Below are 22086 nucleotides of genomic sequence, written 5' to 3'. Positions count from 1 at the left end.
AATAGCAGAATGTTGTTCACAGGAAGAAATGAGTTATTGCGGTTTTCTTCTTCTTTCTGTTCAGTTACTGTGGATACAGCGCGTAACTTTTAGACCTACTTCCCCCTTGAACAGCATATGCAGCTTCCAGTTGTTGTGCTGAAGCTGCTGAAGGAAGGAGGTTAAAGGAGCACAGTTTTTAAAGAGATATTTGTTGGCTGCTTAATTCCTACGGATACAATGAGCTTTCGTGGGAGATTCAGAAGGGAGCCCAGTGAACTGCGGAGGAAGAGAAAGACCGTTAGGAGAGTGAATCAAGGAGAAATTCAGAGATTAAGCTGTGTGAGTATCCACTCTTCTTTCACCTCTTCTGACAAATGGCTAAGAAATTGCAGGTCACTCTTAGAACTTTGGAAAGAGTAGGATTTATTGCTTGTTGTTTGTGTAGGATTCACCAAGCCTCATTCAGTCTGTGACTGGGGGCTGAGCACTGGAGAATCAGCCTGAAGCACAGGGAGTTCAGGAGTTTACAGAACTCAGGAGCATTAGGGAAACTTTTATCGTCTCACATTGCTGACCAGAAACATACTGAGAGCAGCAGTGTTTGATAGTCTCTCTGGCACCTATAGCAAGTTCCATGAAAATTCATAGTGCTGCTTGTGGAGTGGAAAGTTTTTCTGTGCTATTCCAGAGTTTATAATCTGTGATGGGCACCTCTCAAGGCCAGGAAGAGGAGGAAGACAGTGCAGGGAGCCACTGGAGAAAGCTGCAGAGCCTTTGATGGAAAGCTAGGGTGAGGTTCTGTCCCATGGGCTACACAGCAGCTTTGCCACTGATGGCTTTGGGACAGGACTGAGCCTCCTGAAAGTGCGCTGTGGGGCACTGAGAAGTTCACATTAACTTGTTGTGCCTAACCTTTCCTGACTGAAATTGAAACTGCAGACAGCAAGAGGTAAAACAGAGTCTGCTGTTGAGGAGTCTTGGGCAAGTACTGGTTTTCAGTGTACTTTAGCTCATAAAACATTTAATGGCTTCCCCAAGAAGAGACAATGAATCCTTTTCCTCAAGGCAAGAGGTGTTTGGTTTTCTTCCATAGTTTCATCATTTTCTTTCATAGTTCCATCCAATTACTCTGTTTGCATGTGTGTGCAAAGGGCTCTTTTGAGGCTTTTCTGCATGTTCAGTGTAACAGAATCAGTGGTAATACAACCAAGAAGAGTATTCTCATTAACTTTTTTAAGTAGGAAGGAAAAGAACTTTGCAGTTGTAACACTTGGTTACCAGTTAAGATGGTTTGTGGTTCATCTAGTAGTGTTTGGGTTTTGCTTACGACTAGCTGCCTCTTTGGATAGGTACTTTACATGGGAATAGATCTTTTTGACAAGGCTATTTTATGGTGTAGGTTCTGCTGCCCTGAACTACTGGCATGCAGACAAAGATGGCATATTTGAGCTCCATGGTCAAGGGTCCCAGGAATCAGCTGCTTTAATCTGCTGGTGCTGCTGAAGGCATCTCACCCTGGCAGTTCGCAAGGCTTTGGTAGGAAGTAGGCATTGCTTACTTGACTTACCCTCTTAAATCCTGGTGAGGAGGGATTTTTGTCATTATTGTACAAATCCTGAGTGTACTTTATTAGTGCAGCCTTACAGGAAAGGATGGCTGGAAATAAAGTCCAACTGGTAACAATAAGCCAGCAGCCTGCCTGCAGATAAAGAGGAATATGTTTGTTCCTTTTCACGTGTATGCTCAGATAACAGAAACTGAGCATTCAATTTTGTGGAGCCAAATGGAAGTATGCATTGTAGCTAGACCTAAAACATAGAGCTCTTGTAACCCTGTGCCTGTTACCTGTAATTGAAAATAGGAAACGAGCCTGCTCCATCAGAGGCTTGTCAGTCATGCTGCATTTCCCCTGACGTGGATGGCTGTTGTATGTCAGCAACATAGCTCAGCTTTGCAGGGGAATCTGTGCTGATTTCTGTTCTTTTCAAATATAAGATAGACTAAGATGGGTCACTGTGTCATATTACTCTGTAGATGTATTTCTCAGTAGTGTGTTTAGCCCCTAGGAAATGCAGGCACACTTGGCTTTACTTTTGTGCCTTGCAATCTGAGTCTTTCTGCCCAATATTTCATAATTGGAGCATGTTAAATCTTTGGCCTACAGGCACTTTTTGCTATCAACCAGCAGCCAATCTCTCCTTCATGCATCAGCCCTCTGCACCTCCACACAGATTTCAAAGCGATGTCAGCTGCCACTGCAGCTGTAAAGGCTTTTGTGTATGGGGACCTTACTCAAAGAGTGCATTTCTTCATATACTATTCTTAGACCTGTGTTTTCTGTAGATGGAGTTGCATTATTTGCTGGAAACTCCTTTTTTTGTAAGACTGATTTTTATTGGATTAGCTTTAATTGATAGTAGGTTGTTGATTGAGCTCAGTGTGGTTGACCAGATTTTGCTCTCATTTACATCCTGTGTAAATGCATTGATGGCCAGATAATTGACTGGGAGGGGAGTTGATGTAAAGGAAACAATTGCAAGTTTAACATCACTGTGAGAGCTGAGTTTATGGTGGTCATGTTCTGATGATGTTAATTTTACACATAAAGCCTCTATGGAAAGATTTACAATCATTTACTCAGATACGTAGCAGGAGAAATACCTATTACTTGTGAAGCGGTAAGTAACCATAGTGTAGATAGAGAAAGAAGGTTATTCACTAAGTAAAATGAAGCAGAACACCATACATGAGTTTTTCCCTATGGGACAGTGACTTATTACTAAGTACTCTGAAGTTAAATGATATCTTTGAAAAGTTTATTTAGAGCTAATGCAAACATTTTTGTTAGTTGTTTTTGCTTCTGAAGTGGTTGAGTCCTTTTCAAAACAGTTGCTTGCTCAGTTGACATGTCTAGTTTTCATACATCTAAATTTTAGGTTTTAATAGAAAATGAAGAATGGATGTTTGCCTTTGCACTGCTTTGCAACTTCATCAGACATACAATAGTGATCAAAGTCTTTTGCATCAGAGTGTGATCTAATGAACACACGAGAGCTTTCCCTTCAGTCTCTGAAGAACAAACTCTTCTATGTACTCTAAAACCAAAGTCTGCCAGAAAGAAATCTTAAGTTTCAAAGCAATTAAAACTATTTTAAAGACAATCCTGTGCTGCACATGATGTTATGTAAAATCTACGCCATTTTGGCAGCAGGTTTGTGCTGGATGAACCTGGTGGAGGGGTGGCTGAGGTAGGAATGCCAGGCACATCCTTCTTTTTGTACTTTTTCTGAACCTGTGCACAGATAACCATGGGTAGATCCCTCTGTCTCCCTAATTTATCCAGTTTGCACAAATGGAGGGGACCAGTTTGCCTGTTGCTCCATCCACTTGTATTATTGCTGGGTAGGTACTATAGGTGTCAGAGCTGGGGTTCTACCTCTGCTGGGAGTGCTGCTTAAGGGCAAAAATGGGGAACATCTTTTCTTTAAATGTAGATTTTCCTGAGCCTACAAAGACTGTGTGAAGTTATGCATACATACGTGTGTGTGTGTGTGTGTGTGTGTGTGTGTGTGTGTGTGTGTGTGTCTGCACCCATGCACCCACAGGCTCAGAAGTGCTGTTTACATAAACTTTATACTAGAAGATGACAAGCTTTGGTCAAATCCACTGCTTGCAAGCTTGCAGGCTGGTTTTGTTAACATTTCTGCTTGGAGCTGTGGCTCTGCCCACTTGAGACTGTGTTAGAAGAAGCAGACATGGAGCAAAACATATTTCCAGAACAGCTGAACTAGACCCACTTCAACATCCCCTTTGTGGTGCACAGGGCAGGACAATGCCCTTTTCCTTCCTACCCTGGACTGAAGTAATCACTGACGAGGCAAGTGCCTGAGCAGAACTCTCCAGCTCTGTTGGCAGCTCCTCTGCTCCCCCACAGTTCCCATCCCTCCTGCCCAGTCCCCTTCCACCACATCCTACCTGTCTCCTCAGATGTCTGCATGAAGAGGAGTGGATTGTGTCTTTGGCTTTCGCTTGCTTTCTTCATGAATAGGTTCTGTGTGGTAGATTCAAAGAAAGCCTTTTGTTGCTAAAACTGCACTTTTTTTCCAGGTTTAGGTCAGGTAAGGGGAGAAAAAGTGGCTGAGTGTTGCTAGGTTCGATGTCTATGTAAATTATTTTAAAAAAAACACCTTATGATGCTTTACAAAACTTTCTTGTTTTTTCCCTGAGGTGACCTATGGGCAAATATTTAGTCTAGGCTTCTGAAATCCTCACTATTTAGAAGCTGTTATTCTTGACATTTTGAAAAACCAACCAGTTAAATCCAAATTTAAAACTTAGCACTTTCTTGTCAGTGGCTGATTTTAGTAGTTTTATGATTAAATGAATTTTTTTAATCTCCTTCCTAAGGAGAGTTTCAAGATACTGCATAAGCAGAGAGGATGAGTAAGTTGTTGCCTTGTTATCCTGAATGATTTTTGCAGATTATACTGATAATTTTATCAACTGTTTAAAAGGACGAGTGCTAGTCCATGAAGATGGAGGTGCCCATGCACTGACATTCCAGAGCTGAAGGCACTGCACAAGGCTGCAATGCCAGGTGCACAGTCATGGCTGGGAAACAGAATTCAGGAAATGCATGTGTTGAACATAGCACAAAGCATCTCCTCTCTCCCCCCAGCTGGATGCTTTGCTGAACCAACAGTCCTCTGTGGCTTCCACAGTTTACCCGTGAGGGAGGTCGTTTGATGAGGGCTGGAGTTGTCAAAATTCATAGTGAAAGGAATGATAAATTCTATCTTGAGAAAGAAGAGGTATTAGAAGGAGTAAGTCACACCCAGGTGCCTGAGAACAGATCTCTGTGGTTTGAGCAGGCGTGGCCCTGGCCGCTCGTCCGTCGCCGTGCTGGAGCAGCTTCCTGTGCCACAGAGGGCTCCAGCTGGACCATCACTTGACATGAAAGTTTTGAGTTAGCTCATCCACATGAGAAGTGTTTCTATTTTTGAAGACATGCTGAATTCTCTTAGGGTAATTTTTAAAGCTGGAACGTAATTCAAAGTAGACTTACACAGATTGTGATCCACAAAACAATGTAAGCAGAATTAATCCTATCCCAGCTTCTATTTGCACAAAGTAAGTCTCATTTAGTCAATAAGGTCACTTACTGGTATCAATCAAAATTTTCTTTGAATAAAGAGGCTTTAAAGAATGAAAATTACTTTTTACTTTTGTTATTCCCAGAAGGGTCTTCAACACGTTTCTTTTCTTTTGCTCTGCTCGAGCTGATGGGTACTACAGTGTTTTGGCAAGTAATTGCTGAATCACTAGGAACTGGGGGTTGGATTCTTCATAGTTCTTTGTGATTTTCTCTGTAGCAGAATCGTGTGGGAACTGGCAATCTCCTTAATGAAATTTATTGGCACATTGGCTTCAGTGCTGATACTGAAGAGTATATTAGTTGTGCCGTGCAGCCCTGACTGGATTCTTTCCAAGTGCAATTCTCCAAGGTTTACTCAGAAAGTCATGACAAATTAAACATTTTGGACCTGACAAGTGAGTGTATATTAGGGTGGGAGGGAGTGTGTCAAAGAAAATTTTCTTTGTACCACTAATTTTAATAAATTTGTTGACTGTGGATCACATACTGAGCCAAAAGAAGCTTTTATAATGTGGCCAGAGAGTTTGTTGACTGTAAATAGATTCAGAACAGGCCAAGCAGTCATAAAAAGGAGGAGATCTGAATCAGGAGAGACCGTCTGCCTGCTGGTTCTGGCTGTGCTTCCCAATCTGTACCCCTGATACCTTTTGGAGACCTTGAATTGCCTGCCCTGTGCTTGAAATGCAAAACTTATTTTCCTTAGAGGAAATCATGATGCAGAGTGTGTTGGGAGCAGGGGGAGGGCAGGCCTGTGGGGTGAAGCATTTTGAGTGGGTGATTCCTGTCACTGCCAGCTGAGGTGCTTGAAGGTGTTGGGGACGCCTTAATCCCAGAGTGGCTGTACTGTCTGTGCTCCTGGATACAAATGCTGCCCTGGGACTCCCTGCCAGGAGTACACAGGTCTTGGGCTGCTCACCCATGATCTGGTGGGGGAAAAGGTGCACCCAATGGAGATATCCTTCCCATGGAATTCACCCCATGCACCAAACTGGCCTGCTGCCCTGTGAATAGAGACATACATTGGTCCTACAGAAATGCAAAAGTTTTGGTGACTCTGCGAAACCCAAATTGTTTTATAGCCTCAGCTTCAGCTCCTTGAGTGTTCAGGCAGCTGGAGGTAGCACATCTCAGAACTGCTGGGCATGCTGGATCTCTGGCATATCTGAGACAGGCTTAAATTCAACCTTTATACTACTTTTTCTCCAAAAGTCATGGAGTCCTGACTGCTCTTTAGCTTCAGTTTAGACAAGCTTGGAAAAGAAATACTCAATCAAAGTTGACCTGCCCTGGTGGAATATCATTAGCTACGTATATTAACCATGTGAAAACACAGAAAGACGTGTTGTGTCAGAGACACAGTGTTTAACTGGGGAAAGGAAAAGAAGAACAAAGGAGTGTGAGAAGCACTTCATGTTGGTGTCATCCTAGCAAGCAGTTTGATTTGCTGTTGTGAGTTTTGGTGGGATTTGCTTTGGTTCACAATATCATTAAGTCTAAAATAATGAAGGAAGGTGAGGCTGTTGTTTTAGTAAGTGGTCCTTTCTCTTTCGAGGGCCCATTTCAGTATTTCAAATGTATACTAGAATGAATTATCATTTTTGGATGAAATATAAAATCTGAGTCTTGCTTGATCTTGGCCAATCTGGCTATCACAATAGTTTTGACTCTCTTTATGAACAAGTATCCTCCTGGCACAGAGATAGGGTTGGGGTAACTGAAGTCCATCAATTTAACTTCTTTCTGTTTATCTGTTTCCTTATTTTTTTTTATTCCTGTGTGTGGAAGAGAAGAAATTAATTTAAACATCTCTATTAAATTCAATAAATTTTAGATATTCAGGATTTGGTGTCAGAATAATGTGACATTAAAGCATTAGAAAATCACAGCAGTTAGTCTAGCTTATTTTTAGAATGAGGAAGTTCTTGGGATAACTGTTCAGGGACTATTGGTCTCTGTTACATCATTTCCTCCTTCAGGAAGTGTTCACAGAAATACAGCTTTAGGAGGGTGAGATACAATTTTGAAGAAAAGATGGGTACTAGCCTCAGTGCATGATATCTGTGCATCTGGAGGCAAGTCAAGTACCATATTTGGTTCTGTAATATCATTTATGTGGATATTTTGGGTAATTACTACTGGGAAATATAATCCTTTTTTACCTAGACCAGAAGATGGTGGCAATGAAGCCATATATCACTGTTGGAATCTGGCCGGTTTCACCCCTGTGAAACTCTATTGTCCTCCTGTGGTGTTGGCTCTGATTTAACATCTCTTCAGTGTTCCAAAAGAGAGTGGAAAAGCTGGTTCAACAATGTATAAAGTTACATTACACTGTCAGGGTGTGAAGTAAATGGTACTGCTGAGAATGTTGTAGCAGGTGAGGAGTCTGAGAGTGCCTTTTTACTAGATGTATTCACAACGATTTCAGCACAGCTAAATTCATTACTCACTTGAGATGGAGAATATAAAAAGCATTACAGAAATCCAAGCCAGCGTAATTCAATTTTGGCACAGATTGCCAGGTTGGCCTGTTGCCCAAAAGAACAGACAAGTTAAATTGAGAAGAGGCAGTGCTGTGGTTATTAAATTAGCTTTAAATCAGCCCCACTCATTTACAGATCTCTGCTAGTGCTTACAGGGAGAAATTTGCTAATCCTAACATCGTTGCTTCTGTCTGCTTGGGAGGAAAAAACCGAGCAGCCACCCCACACCAGCAGAGATAAGCTGCTAACTAACCAGCTGCCACTTCCCATCACAACTGCAACACGAGCATTGCACTGCTGAGCTTTGCCAAGTCCAAAGCACTGGCTCTGCAAAGGCTGGAGTCAGTGTCCACAGAGCAGTCTTATGGTCTGTAAGAACATGCAGAATTGATGAAGAGAGGCATCACGTTTATTATACTATCATGCTTGATGCTGGCAGGGAATGGACTACATTATCTCTGCAGCCAGTGTATTGACAAGGATGGGCTATTACTTGCTTCTCTGATTTATGGGAGCTGGCATAATACAGTATTGCATTTTACACAGGATTTTGCTGTGCTGACGTGGAAGGAAGAATGTAATTTTTATTGCATCAGTAGAAAAACATCACCATAAATATTGAAGTGCTTCACTGAAAAGTTTTGCAGTAGGTTTGATAATGTCATATCTACTTGTATTTAGTTCAGATGTGTAATGTTTCTCCAAATGCTTCTCTGTTAACATCTGTTAAAATGCTTCCATCAGATCATGCCCTTTGCAGCACTGAGAGCAGGAGAATTAGTGCTGTGGGAACTGTGATGTTCATACGCTTTCTGTGTTCCTCTGCTTCAGGGTTTTCTCGAATTGTATTTTTGTCTCATGTAAATGACCTTGCAGCTGCCAAGGAGAAGTTTTCCCCTGGAGTGTTTGAGCAGCTTTCACCAGTGGCTTTCTGAGCATTGCCAGTTTCTGAAGAGCAAAGAGAGGGCAATGTGACACAGCTTACCCTGCCTCCACTTGCACCTCAGTGTCTGCAGAATATTAATTTTGAAGGGGATGTAGCTGTGTATGCCCCAACCTTACTGGGATTTCCAGGGGGAAGAAGGGATACCTCTTTCTTCTGCCAGCCCCAGCAAAAAGGGCAGTTTCCACAGGCATAGAAAACCTGCAAATGCTACACATTTTTGTGGGATTTCCCCATATTTCCAGAGAAGTTCCAAGATTTCTGGGGTTTCCCAGCTCTTCCCTAGTCTACAGCTTCAATAGGAAGGTGACTACTTATGTCATTTCTTCGCTTAATGTTTTTTTAGGAGATTTTGATAACTGACATTCACAATGTTTCCAAGGAGCATCTGACCAAGACTAAGATTGTGTTGACACATGTTTTATTTTGGAGAGCAGACATTTTATGATTTCAGTGGCATATCTGTCTTAGTAAGAGTTGAGACTGTGGCAGAATCATTAGCCTGCCAGCATGAGCTTAGGGAAGGGAGGATTATCAGTGTAGTCAATGTCACAGATTTTCTGCAGAAAATGTTCATGTTTTAGTGAAACCACTACACAGGAAAAATGCCTGTGTGAAGCACTGGTACCTTATAAATATCAGTGCGTGTATTTCTTTCACTTTTTTTTTTTTTTTTTTTTTTTTTTTTTTTTTTTTTTTTGAGTTTTCTGGGAAATGTTGCTGTAAGGTTTCCTACTGAAGATAACAGGTGAACTACTACAAGTTTGCCTTCTGCTGAACTTGAACTGGGTGAACGTTGTTCAGGCCTAGGTATCATTACCAGAATCAGTGGTACAGCATAGATGGGACACTCAGTGTGCACTCATGTTTTCTCTTCATGGATTTAAATCCTTGAAACGTATGTTTATAAAGTAATATTTAATAAATAGATGCAATGACAGATTTAGTGGCAGACAGTCTGAAACTCCTGTCAAAAAGATACTGCAGTGGCTTAACACAGTTTGGAAGGGAATGAGAGCAAGCTGTGTATGGTGATGTGGCCAAGTGACCCCGTTAAGTTCCTGTGGGGAACTGCTGTCAGCAAAAGACAGAGAGACCTCACTGAGGGATATGGCTGATACTCAGCCCAAGAGCTCCTTGAGCAGGACTGGACCATTGTGTGTCAACTGGGGCACGCCAGGGCTAAGTACTGCCTTGGGACAGCTGAAGGTTATGTGGCTGGGTTCATATGAAGTCTTATGTCCTAGCAGGGCTCCTTGTCTTAACTGGACACCACAAAACCAGAATCCAGTCCTGTCACAGAATCTAAGTCAAACACTAAAGTGGTTTTCTTCAGTTTGTTGCTGTTATGTGTTATTCATGCCTGTCTTTTACAATTCTTTAACTTCTCAGCATCAGTAGATAGAGCTTAAGACCTGTGAATGCTAAATAGTAATGATTTTTTAGAAGTTTATTACTCTGAAGTGTGCAAATGGGAGTGTGAGAGTTAATAGATTGAGAAGAGAGGTAATAGACTGAACTGCTGAAGGAGCAGTTCTAACTTTTTTATTGCCTTGCCAGACTTTGGTGGAGCTTTGATGCTTTAAGCAGGGAGTTGGAGTAGATGACCTGCAGCAGTCCAGAGTTATTTTGATTCTTGTTCAGCAATTGAATAACTTCATAAGAACATGTGTATTCCTGTGCTTTAATCTGTGTAGCTGCGTTACTGATACTTACTTAAACTCTTCATAGATGCATTTGATGCCAAGGGAAGTCTTGGGCTCAATATAGAAGGGAAAAGATGTTCATAAGAAATCTTGAGATGACTGTGATTACTGAATAAACAAGAACTTTCTAGGGCAAAGTCAAAAGGGAGATGGACTATCACATTTGAATCATTATATAATAATGGACCATACGTGAATGAGATAGGAACATATATGATGGACAATCTCATTGGAGAAATTTGTTTTATGGAGATGTCAAAGCTTTCTTTTTCAATACTCCTTGGTTTTGATTTAGGGAAGACAGAGGGAAGTTTTTTATAATTCTGTATACCCCAATGAAAGAACAATGGATAAAATACTACTTGTCTAATGTCCACTTTTGAATCAGAATAAGAGAGTAAATGTTTCTGCATTTGCTTTCCCTAGTGTCCTTTATCTGTCTCATTACTTTCTCTTCCATCCCTTCTGGCAGTTCTCTTGCCCTTTCTCATTCACTCTCCCTGATGCTTACATCTTTGAATTGAGCAAATGTTCTCACTCTAGTACATGACTCTTCATTTGTTTAATGTATTCTAGCATGTCAGGCAGGCTTCTCTTTTTCTATTTTTGGGTTGTATTTCAAGACAATGTGACTTTAGTTTTTCCTGTGGTGGTTTCTTACTTCACTGCTGTTTTGGGCAATAGTAGTACTGCTGTGATGACACTAGTCCTGCTTTCTGACAAGAGAAGCCATGGAGGTGGATGCCAGATAGTTTATCTCGGGAGAATAACCTTGGATTATTACCAAATAAAACAATATGGTGGCTTTCACAAGCTGCCAGCACTTCAAAAGATGAATTGTGTAAGACAGTGAAGAAATAAGTAGGTTTCTTATTCTGAAACATACTAGCTCAAAGTCCTATCTATGTTCAGTTCAAACTGTGTCCATCAATTTTCTTGATGTGTTTGTGGAGAAAGAGAATTCCTGAGACTTACAGATAAATTGATATGGTGGTTTCAGTCTCTGTAATGAGCTGACAAATTGCTTTGGAGTTTTGAGGTGGAGAGTGGCTGTTACAAGTGGCCCAACTTCCTCACTTCACTCTCATGCATGAGCTCAGATGCAACAAGCTGAGCAGAATGGAATGAAAGGAGAAGTTATTCATGCTTTGGTGTACAAAATCAAAAATGCCACAGATCTCAGTTTATGAAGGGGGAGGAAAGCAAATTTGTGTGTAGAGAGATACCTGATCTTTTCTTTCTTTCCACAGCAAGAAAAACCCAAATTCTTCGAGCCTTTGGATTATGAAGCTGTTATTACAGAGATCGAAAAAAATATTGGGGACAGCCCATTTAAGGATCTGATATTATTCCCTGATGATGACTTTTCAGTAAGTACAAGGCAAATATGTGTTATTCCTTTGCTTGTGTTTGTTCTGTTCATTGATTTAATCTCCACTGCTAGAGGGAGAGCCAGAAGTTGTCAAAGGGCTCTCTAAGATTTTCTTAACTCATGCATAATGCCATACCTCCCTCCCACCAAATTCACTTGGCTTTTGGGTTTTTTTCTTCTGACATTTATATATTCATGACTTTACTGCTCAGGATTAGATAAAGCTTGAAACCCTGGTTGTTCCCAGATACATTTCAGGAACTCACTGAACATGTTATTCTATAATGTCTGTTTGCAGCACAGTGTTAGTTTGGCCAGTCCTAGAATCTCTCCCTACTGTTATAGTCTGATTTAATCTGTGACTTCTGATCCTGTTCTGTTTGATGTATTTGGGCACTAGATAGTCTCTGGTACTGAGGAGAGCTCTCATAGTGGAACACTGGCTGGGGAGTTGTTTTGCCAGGCAAGTGCATGGGCAGATTGCCTGCATTAAACAGCAACTTCTGCAAATTCACCCCATCTTTGTATAACATTTAGGTTTTGATGAATAGGCATTCTCTAATGGAAAGATATTTCAATTTGTGACCAATTGTGCTTGCTCTGTGAGGGCCCTTCCCATCAGCTCATGGCACTGCTACTGTCCTAGGAGGGCAGCTTAATCTAATCGACTGCTTTGTTTTACTAAATGGCTCTATTTCCTTGGTGGCATTAACTGAGTTAATGTGCTCATGGGATTGAGAGAAGCTAAATAGAATAGATTTCCTCATTATTGTTAATTCCTTTATCCATTTTGCACATTTGTCGATTTATGAAATTGAAACTTAGCATTACAAAGCTGCCTAGACATACTGTCACAAGGGCCTTGAGCCCTTTGATTTAGAGTAACTGAGCTCAAGTCCATGGAGCAAATCTTTTCAGTGAAAGAAGGATCTTCTCCTACTGCTGAAGACCTCTGTCTGTCAAGCATATTTTCATATCCTTATTTTCATTTTACTTCTAGCAGTTGTTGCCTGGACTTTAGTAGCTAGTTCTATTTTGTTTCCTCTGTGTTATGCTTTGCAACTATTTGGCATAATCTATTTAAATTCAAAAAAATAATAAGAAAAATAGATCAAGACACATGAGAGAGGTAGTTGCATGGTAGAAGTGGTCTGTACTCACAGGAGAGCAAAGGCCATGGTAGGCAGGGTCCATATCCTTGCAATAAACCTCTCTCGTCTTTGTTTTCTCCTATTGAAGTCAGGATCAATGGCAAGAGCCTATGTCACCAGACAGGACTGCAGGGCTTTTGCACCAGGCAAGTTTTCCAGTTGTAGAGTATCTATTTACATTGCTGCTCCCTCCTCATGAAATACTACCTGAGCACAAAAGTCTGGGTCAGCCATTTGAGTAGAAAGATCCACATCTGACTGAATTAGGAGGTGCCCAGGCTGGGTCTGGGATTTAATGTGATAATGCCCAAGGAAATGGTGGCCAGCTCTGTTTAACTCCTAATGATTACACATGCTGCAGACTTTGGATTACAGTTGCTGTAGACTTAGTGTATCAGTGTTGATACAGCCCCAGTTTGGGCCCGTGGCTCAGCACATCCTATGAGCAAAAGTCTCTTCAGAGTGAAACTCCAACCAAAAGAGTTGGCTGAAGTAGTGAACATAGGAGAAAATCCTGCCTTTAATAATGATTTCCTATTTTTGGATCTCTCGTGTTCACCACATGTGTCAGTTTTGGGTGAATTATTGTAGCTGTTTTTCAATTTCAGATTTGTTTCTCTTTTTGACTTGCATTCACAGAGAATGCTGTTGTTCTCACAAGACTTCCATTGGTCGTTTCCATCATCTTATGTGAAGTCTGTGGAACACCAGAGAATTCTTTATATCAATTTGACCATATTCCTTCATTCCCTGCATCTCCACAGAAGAGTACAAGATGTATACATTATGGATGCCTTCTCTGGTTTTATTCCAGTGGGGGAAAATATATTTCACTTCTTTTGTAACCATGTTTAATAATGCCTTTAAAAAAAAAAAAAAAAAAAGGTTCACATCAGTTCCACTTCTTGTGTTCCTAGCAATTCCTTCCTTATAACTCGTTTGCCTGCCTAAAGTCCATTTTCCATTTAAGAAAAAGCGTGTCAGCTCAGCTTCATTTTTCACCTATTCCTGGGTCCCGTGAACAAATTTCCCTTCTCTTGCTGTGCTGTGAAATAATGGCCAGTGGAAATTTCTGCAGCCATTCATCAGTACAGAGCTTACACTGTACTTCTTGGTGATAGTAGGAGGGAGTTGATGGGCTTCCTGTTGTACTTATAAAAAGCTTGGTGATGATCCTGGTAGTTTTGCATCCCCATCATTGGGTTTCTGTGCTTCCTTCACCTTCCTTCTGTTCCCCAAACCTGGCCACACTCTCCTTGTCAACTGGAACTGCTGCTGTCTGGGATTCCTATTTCTCACTTTTCTGCTGTGTGTTTGCCAGAAAGGAAGCCATGAAGGAAGTGTTACACCTTCCTTCCAGTTGGTCTCACTCCCACCTTTAACTTTTGACATCTTAGTGTTACCTGTATTTGTTGTCATACATCTGTACTTCTGCTCCTAAGCACTGTCATAGATCCAAACAAAATATTTGCTGTATCCTTTCATAGGTATTTTTTTATCTTTTCTTCCATCCTTTGGAAATTTACCAAACACACAGCTGTCTCTCTTCAAATCTCCAGGATCTGAAGTCTTGCTTAAAATCACTGCTGCTCTTCCTTAGCGGCAACAGGCTCAGCACTCCTTTGCTAATAGCTTTTCTTGTGTGGAGGTTTAGTTACTAAATATGTCAATGGTATGTTTGAAAATATAAGTTAATTGTTTTAAAAAAGTAGATGAAAATATTTAATAGTCACTTAAATTTGTATAGTATAAAAGCATGTTAAACTCTTTGGGCTGTGAAAATTTGTTCCTCCTTCTCACGTATGACTTTCCTAAATCTGTTTGAAAAGCGGAACTCAAACTTTTTTAAACTACTTGTATAAATATGGCTGAATGCCTGATTTTCAACCTGCAATAGAAACAATAATTCATTGCCTAAATTTAGGACAAGTGTAAGACGGCAAAACTTGCCTGCATAATGCAAAAGCTATTGAAGTTCAGTCTGCTGTGCTCCTGACTCTTTGGGCTTCTGAAAGCCCACCTGGGAGCCCTGTTCTCTCCAAGCATCACAGAGGCCTTAGAAGAAGAGGGGCTGAGTTGTGAAATTGCTGTACTTGCCATCACTGCAGGCATGATTGTTTCCAGGCTTCTTTTTTTTGGCTCTGAGCAAAAGCCAAAATCTCCCTATTTTTCAAGTTGTGAAACCTCTGCTTTCTAGATGCTGTGCAGGGACAAAAGTTGTTCATTTGGAGACAGAAGTTCATAACAGAATCAGATGCATCTCTAAGAGGAGGCAGCAAGAGTCATCAAGGACTCTTAACATGAAACGTTTGTGCCATAGGGGCAGCTGGAAGTGCAGGCCTTGGAGCCTCCTTGGAAAAACCCCTGGAAACCTGACTGTTATTTCTAAGATCAGCAGAGTTAGTGGTGAAATCATGAGTTATTTCAAACAGCACATGATTTAGCTCCCACTTTCCATGTGAGTATCTGCTCATTCCTAGAGGAGCAGAAATTGAGTCCATTACTGTCATGATTAATGGGCTTATGGGTGTCCTTGACATGCAAGTTTGCATGGGCTGGCAGGAGCAGGACAGTGAGAGGTATCTGGACTCCCAGGGAAGCACTCCAACTGTTTAAGTAGGAGAGAGCTAATACAGTCAGCAAAGCAAGCTATGGGCAAAGCATAGCCACTCACTGACTGTGATTCAGGGAGTGAGGAGGCAAAATCTGTCCTTTAGATGTGCTCTGTTCCTGCTTTCCTTTCTCTTTGCCCCTGCACAGGTGGTGAGGTCTGTGCTGGGACTGCAGCCTGTCAGGGAGCCCTGTACCAGCGCAGCCTCTGCACCGTGGTATTGGTACAGCACAGCTGCATCTTGGCCTTCTTTTTTATTTCGATGGACTATGTCATTGCGTGTTTTGGTAACGTTACGTAAATCTGTTTACTTGGATGGAAGTGGGGCTGAGCAGCTTTTCTTTAGAGAGCCCGAACTTCAGTGTTAGCAGGGAGGAACATGTGAGCCCGTGTGTGGTTAGGCCTCTCCGAAGGGCAGCCTTTGCAGGAAGTAAATATCATTGTTGTCAATGCGTCCCTCTAAAGATTCAACCACTGCTAAAGTGCTCTCGGACTAAAAGCTCTTCGGAATAGATTCAGACTGAAAATGTTTGTAATGGCTAATGGAGTTTGAACTCCATTTTCAAATGCTAAATTCACCGTGTCACTGGGAAGTAGTGACTGCCTGAAAACATTATTCCTAATCCGTGCTTGAGAAGGAGCAGTATTAACTTCTGTTTCACTGTAGAAGGTGAATGTGGCAAGAGAAGGTGCTTAGTGAAATTGTACCTTATAACTCATCCAACACCTGGGGCCAACAGCTTATGCAAATGAGACAGCCTGGCAGTGCCAGAAATCATGGTTAGATATAGGATATTTACATAAAATAAATTAAAAATAATTCTGAAGAATTATAGACTTGAATGCTTTAGGCCGATACCTGCATTATTTGATTACCACAGTTTGCATGCACAGATGAGAGGGTAATTGGTCTCTGGCTTGAACAAACAATTGCCATGATTGCCTAAACATTAGAAAATTAGGCTGAATTCACAGCACATTTAGAAATACTGAATTCTCTAAATAAAATCTCTAATTTTTTGGATGACTGTTTCAGAAACATATATTGTTGAAATTTAGTTCTTATCTGAATAAAGGAGTTTTGGTGAACACTGCCATGCCTGATCAGCCTTTAAGAGCATTCAACTTTGGAAAGAATCAACTATGAACAGGAAGAGCCTTTGTGGCCAAGCTTTTGCAGCTAAGTGGTTAAACATAACCAATTCTCAGAAGGGAAGTGCTTTGAGTTTTTAACACAAGTTTAAATATAACAATATGCAACATTTTCCACATCCCAGTTCTTTGTAAATAAGCCTGTGATATTCTTTGTCAAAGTCTACAAAGGCAAGAAGGCCAGTGTTACCTGATTTCTCAGGTTTGCGGGGCTGTGTTTCTTGACTTTCTTTCAGGTGCAGTCTTGTTGGGAAGGACAGTGGGGGAACAGTGGGCTTGGGTTACCTGTCGTGTTCAGCTACAGTATTTTTAACAGGCTGAGTAAGGAGAGGGAGGCACAATGGCCCCACTAAGACAAATATTAGCTCTCTCAGTCAGTGTGTCCATATCAGTTGACAAGAAGTGTTGTATTAGGTAAAAAAATTGACTTGCTCTATGTCTTGCCTATAAAAAAAAACATACACTGGAAACTTTGCAGATTCTGTGCAATACGTGGAGCAGGCAAGTTTTGCTGGGCAAGCAGAACAGGTCTCTCTGGAGCTTATTCACCGTCATTCCAGCGTCAGTGTGAGGTACAGGGTGCATTATATCTCTTCTGTGGCCTCCCACTCTGCCTCAGTCTGGGAGGAGCAGTGGATCTTCAGCAGTGCTGTGTGTGCTGGGAGGACAGTGCTTTGGGGCTGCAGGGCCCAGCCCTGGGAAAAGCTCCCTATCATGGGCCGCAGGGGCACCCCAGGCTTTCCCTGTGCTCAGGAATTGTGTCTTGTCATGACTGCTTAAAAAATGTTAGTTTAAAATGTCACGTATGTGTGAAGTAGAAGGAATAAGGTGCATTTCAGAGACTGTGGGTACTGCTGGGAAGTCCCTAAGCAACCAAGAATTCAGACATCTATTACTAAGCATGGCTTCAAAATTCATACTTCTGTCTCCTTTACTCATAGACTCAAAGATTGTGTAAATCACTTAGTGCAGGCATTGGTAACACAGCTGGGTAGAGCCCAGGAACCCACATTTAGGAAGCTGTGCTCAGTTTGTCAGAACAATGAGATTTTTTTTTTCACTTTCTGGTGTCTATGAGGCCACCATCACTTTTTGTGAGGGCCATGGTTTAATCATATTGTATCCTGAGCTCTCTGGATGAAACAGCAAAAGTTTGGGGAATCCCATGATTCTGCCTGATTGATAGGTGCCTTTCTTTCACAACTACTCATGTGGAAAGTGATGGGGGGAAATCAGAGTGGTTCGTGTAAACTCTGAGGAAAAATGCAGTCAATAATATCTAGGCACTCGTTGTGTAGGTTTTGGGGGCTTCAATTTATGGAGAGAAAACATCACCTTTTAGTCTGAGGGTGAGGATATGGAGCCAGGGATGCAGCAGGTACTGCAAGCTGCTTCATGGTATTAGTACATAGTGATACTTCATACTAAACCAGTTGTATGCCACAGGCCTTCCTCTGGAAATCATGGGTATTTCTGTAAGGGAAGAGAAAATGTGTTTGGGAGGCCAGATTTGTCTGGCTTTCAGTCCTTTGCTGTCTTGAATGACAGTTACTCCGTTGTAACTGAGAGTGTATCTGGGCTGCTAGGTATTGATTTTGGTTGTTTTCTTCTCTTATGGCAGACAAGATGAGGGGGACAGATCTGTAGGTTAATTGAAAATACCCCAAAAGTTCTTCCTGTGAGCCCTCTGCAAAGTGGCTGCCTTGGCCAGCCCCAGCACAGGGGCCCTGGGTCACACAGCACCGCTGGTGGCCCTGGCCTCCTGCTGGTCTGCTGGGAACTAAGAGAAGCTTGGCTCCTTGTGGAGAACTTCAGGAGATCCACTTCTCTCTGTGGTTTCCTGCTCTGGAGCCTGACAAGATTGCTCAGCCAGTAGCTGCTTTCAGAAAAAGGGCTTAATTTGTGCAGGCTGCGGAGGCTGGAAGAGGCTGCAGGCAGTGCCAGGAGTCCCTTGTCAGCCCTGTCCTCTGCCTGTGCTCACAGGTGGGAGTGTGAAGAAGCTGCTGCCTGCTTCTCCTTACTTTCCAGCCATTGAGCTGTCCTGTGGCACTCCTTTTGCAGCTCCTGGGGCGACTCTGCTCCTCTCTTCTCCTTTCAAAAGAGTCAAAGCTTTTAGTTCTGTCTCCACATTCCTGGCCAAAAAGGCATGAGGTGGAGAAGGGAAGTGGAGGAAGCAAGTATCACTGTTGGATTTGGCATGTATTTCTGGGGGAGGATGTAAGGAAGACTTGACTTTTTTTTTAATCACAAACCTCAGAGACTGAATGAACTTTGCTTGGAACAGTTTTATTCCCAGAAATCTGCTTGAACACTGTTCTTGCTTGTAATTAATGCCTTAGCTGATAGTATTGAATAGTGTGTGTGGGCAGAAGCTGGGTTGCAGTTGCTGGTATGCATGTGTGTTGGCTGCAGGACAAAGTGAAAAATGCAAGCCATGATAACAAGGTTCTTAACCTCTTCCTGAGACAAAACTGCTGTTCTGTTTGGCTTTGACTAAATTGCATGTTTTTTTGTTTATTGTCAGATAGACACAATTTCACTGGAAATCAGAACACTGTATCCTTCTGTACCTGAAGATGCAGAACAAAAAGCAGAAAATTTATTTGTTAGAGAGGTGAGTATCTAATTTTAAATGAAACCAAGAGTTTGGGGGAGGTTTGCTATGTTTATAATTAACATCTTTTTTCTTTTAATATGTTTTAGGTGATTTGAATAAGGTTTGAATTTTGAAGGCCAGTAGGAGGGGGGAGGGTTAACAGCATGTCTGCAGATGCCTATTGTGAGATGTTTTTATCTAGATAAATTGTAAATGCACTGAATTAGCCTGCCATTGTACTGTTTTCCAGCTGCATTTCCTGTCACCACTGGTCCATTGATATTGATGTTGGTATTTTTACATCACTGCTAATGATCCGTGATCTGCATGTGCTTTGAGCTTTGAGAATATTGATATCTTTCCAAAAATAGATAACCAATTGGCACTGGTTTAGACTCGTAGGTGTTATTACAAGGTATGAATCTCATTTGGAGTTGTGCATATGAGGAGTTGGTTCACTGTGAAGGGTGTGTAGGTGTTTATATTTATTGTCAGTATTTAGAGTCTGTCTAACTGCACCATAATAGAAAATTCAGCAAGTTCTTTCACGACAGGTAGAGGCCCACAAGGAGTGAATAATTGCTCTACATTTTAAAAAAACCCTATGGTTGTATTGTTTCCATACCTGAACTCAGATTGTAGGAGAAGATTTCTCATCTTGCTGCCTCAGGAATATTTCGTGCTGTCACTGGTTTTATCATTTTGAAGGACTTCGGAGGAGTTGGTTGCACTGTTCAAAGAAATTTACTTTAGATGGCCCCCTGAACATTCCCATCTTTCATTATAGATGTGCAATATAGCTCACCATTTGCATTAACAAAACAGGATTATGAAACCAAATTTTCAGCCAGCTTCTAGGAGTTTAATTCTGAGCACTTATAATTAGCCCATTAATGTGATGGTTCTTGACCTTTTTTTCACAGATTGGGATTTTTCACACGTTGCTTCTGGTCTGAAAAAGTATTTCATATGCAGTATAATTGGAAGAGGAAACTGGAGGGAAAGTCAGCCACAGACAAACCCAGGGATTAGAAATCACGAAGTTCAAAATTAGGCAGAAATGAAGCTGTTGAATTGTATACAATGTGACATTTTACAGGCTGGCCATATTTCTTTTCAGCAGGTCTAAAAAGAGCAATAATAATTTACTGCCAGCTCAGATTGCCTGAACTTTGCCGTCTTTGTTAATCTGGCAGCACTGTTAAAGGATAACGTAGCTTGTGGAGTTATCTACCTTCCCAGAAGCCTCACTGCCCTTTCAGCACTTTGGGGTCTGTTTTTTATTGTAAGGTTCCACAAGTTGCAAGGCCAGCACTGCGCTCATGGCTTTACAGAGAACGTGGTGGATCTAAAAATGGAACACGGTGCACAGTGCCTGGGAATCATTACAGCTGAATACACCAAGGGGATGCTTATGGCAACCTGGTAAAGCACATATTGAGGATATCTATTAGCTTTCTCTGCAGTACCAGTGACGCAAGGGGAGGGGGAGAGAGGAGCAAAGCAGTGGAAAAAAAACAGTACTATAGGACTAAGCCTGTGCATGGAAGAGTAGCAGGGTAAAGACCCTGTTTAAAGTAGTAATGCATATGTTCCAATTTGCCACAAAGCCAAAAGCTATATATATATATATATATATACACACACACACACACACACACACACACACACACAATAAATTAAACTCCATGGAGAGGATATTTTCCAGTCTAGAATTAGACTAAGCACAGAGTTCTGTGAAGATCTGTGACTGTAGTCCCCTGCAGCAATTGCAGAGATGTGTACTGCCCTAGCAGCAGCCTATTTTCTTCATGGGCGGTGTTCAGCACTTTGGGATAGATGTACAGGAGTGAAGTTAGTGGCCTTCACTTCTGTCTTGGAACTGTGGAAAAGCCAAGACATCACTCACTGAAGGAGTCTTTCTTCAAATATGGCATGATATCATGAACACTGAGGGTGTGCACCTTGGGCACACCTGACTGACTTGGTCACCTGGACTTGTGGCAACCCAGGGTCAAAATGCTAATTCCTGATGAGACTCTGGGGAATGTACAGCTCCATATGCTGAAGCCGTTTTGGTATCAGCTGTGTCTGACTGCTCACTATCTCAGCACTTCAGCAAGTTGAGACAAAGACATGGAACAAGTTTGTGAGCTGCAAAAGAAAGGTCTGCTCTTGGATGGGAAACTAATTTCCTCTGTATGATGCAGTGTGAGAATGTGGTATTGAAACTGTTTCAAGACCTCAGATCCGTGATCTCTTGTCTCATTCTTCTGAGTGCTTGGTGGTGTTCAGATGGTCTTGTCTACAAGACAAGGTCATTTGTAAAGGCTTGTTCTGTGATAATGCATTAACATCCTGTCTGTTCCTTCCTGGCTGTGTGTTTCCCACTGGTGACAGTAGGAAAGCTTTTCCTCCATCTCTAGCCCTTTCATTGCTATAGCCCCTCAAGGATGCATTTTTTTTTCCCCCAGCTCTTACCAAAATCCATACAAAGGCAGCTTGGGGATTTAATCAGGTTTCCCTTCCTCAAGCAACCATAAACAGTACTTGGAGGTACACCAGGGGGACTCAAATTGCCTGGGCAGGATCAGTTTATAGATCCAAAAGAGCTGGCAAGAGATGGAGAAAGATGAGGCAGATGTTGCTGAGGAAAACTTTGAGTATTGATGGCATTTGATGCTGTCCACCTGCAGTGGAAGGTTTCTGCCCCTGGTTGTCTATTCAATTCTCTTAATACTGCTTTTCTCTTTTTACTCTTAATAGATGCTTTTGGATACCTCAGGAACTCGAAACTTTCCCTGTTGGGGGGATATTGAAATGTTATTGTAATGGGTGAGGCAGAAGAATTGACTTTAAATAAGATGTCTGACCATCTGTGTTTTGCTGAATCTGTAAAATGAAAATCTAAATGAAAATAAAATTAAGGTGATGA

At 41.6% G+C, this 22086-nt stretch overlaps 1 protein-coding gene across 5 annotated transcripts in view; it reads left to right on the top strand.

Annotated features, from left to right (window-relative positions):
* Window positions 1-22086, top strand: part of DOCK10 (dedicator of cytokinesis 10) — a 140659-nt gene that overhangs the window by 38709 nt on the left and 79864 nt on the right. For all 5 annotated transcript variants that reach the window (XM_066193184.1, XM_066193183.1, XM_066193182.1 and 2 more), the window contains exons 2-3: window positions 11520-11639; window positions 19080-19169. In XM_066193184.1, the coding sequence (XP_066049281.1) occupies window positions 11520-11639; window positions 19080-19169 (210 nt within the window). The remainder of the gene's footprint in view (window positions 1-11519; window positions 11640-19079; window positions 19170-22086) is intronic.

This window comes from Chamaea fasciata, unplaced genomic scaffold, assembly GCF_029207755.1.
Source record: "Chamaea fasciata isolate MVZ Bird 193981 ecotype frontalis unplaced genomic scaffold, bChaFas1.0.hap1 SCAF_11, whole genome shotgun sequence".
Lineage (NCBI taxonomy): Eukaryota > Metazoa > Chordata > Aves > Passeriformes > Sylviidae > Chamaea > Chamaea fasciata.
The sequence above is the reverse complement of the archived record's forward strand: the minus strand, read 5'-3'. Positions and strand labels throughout refer to the sequence as shown.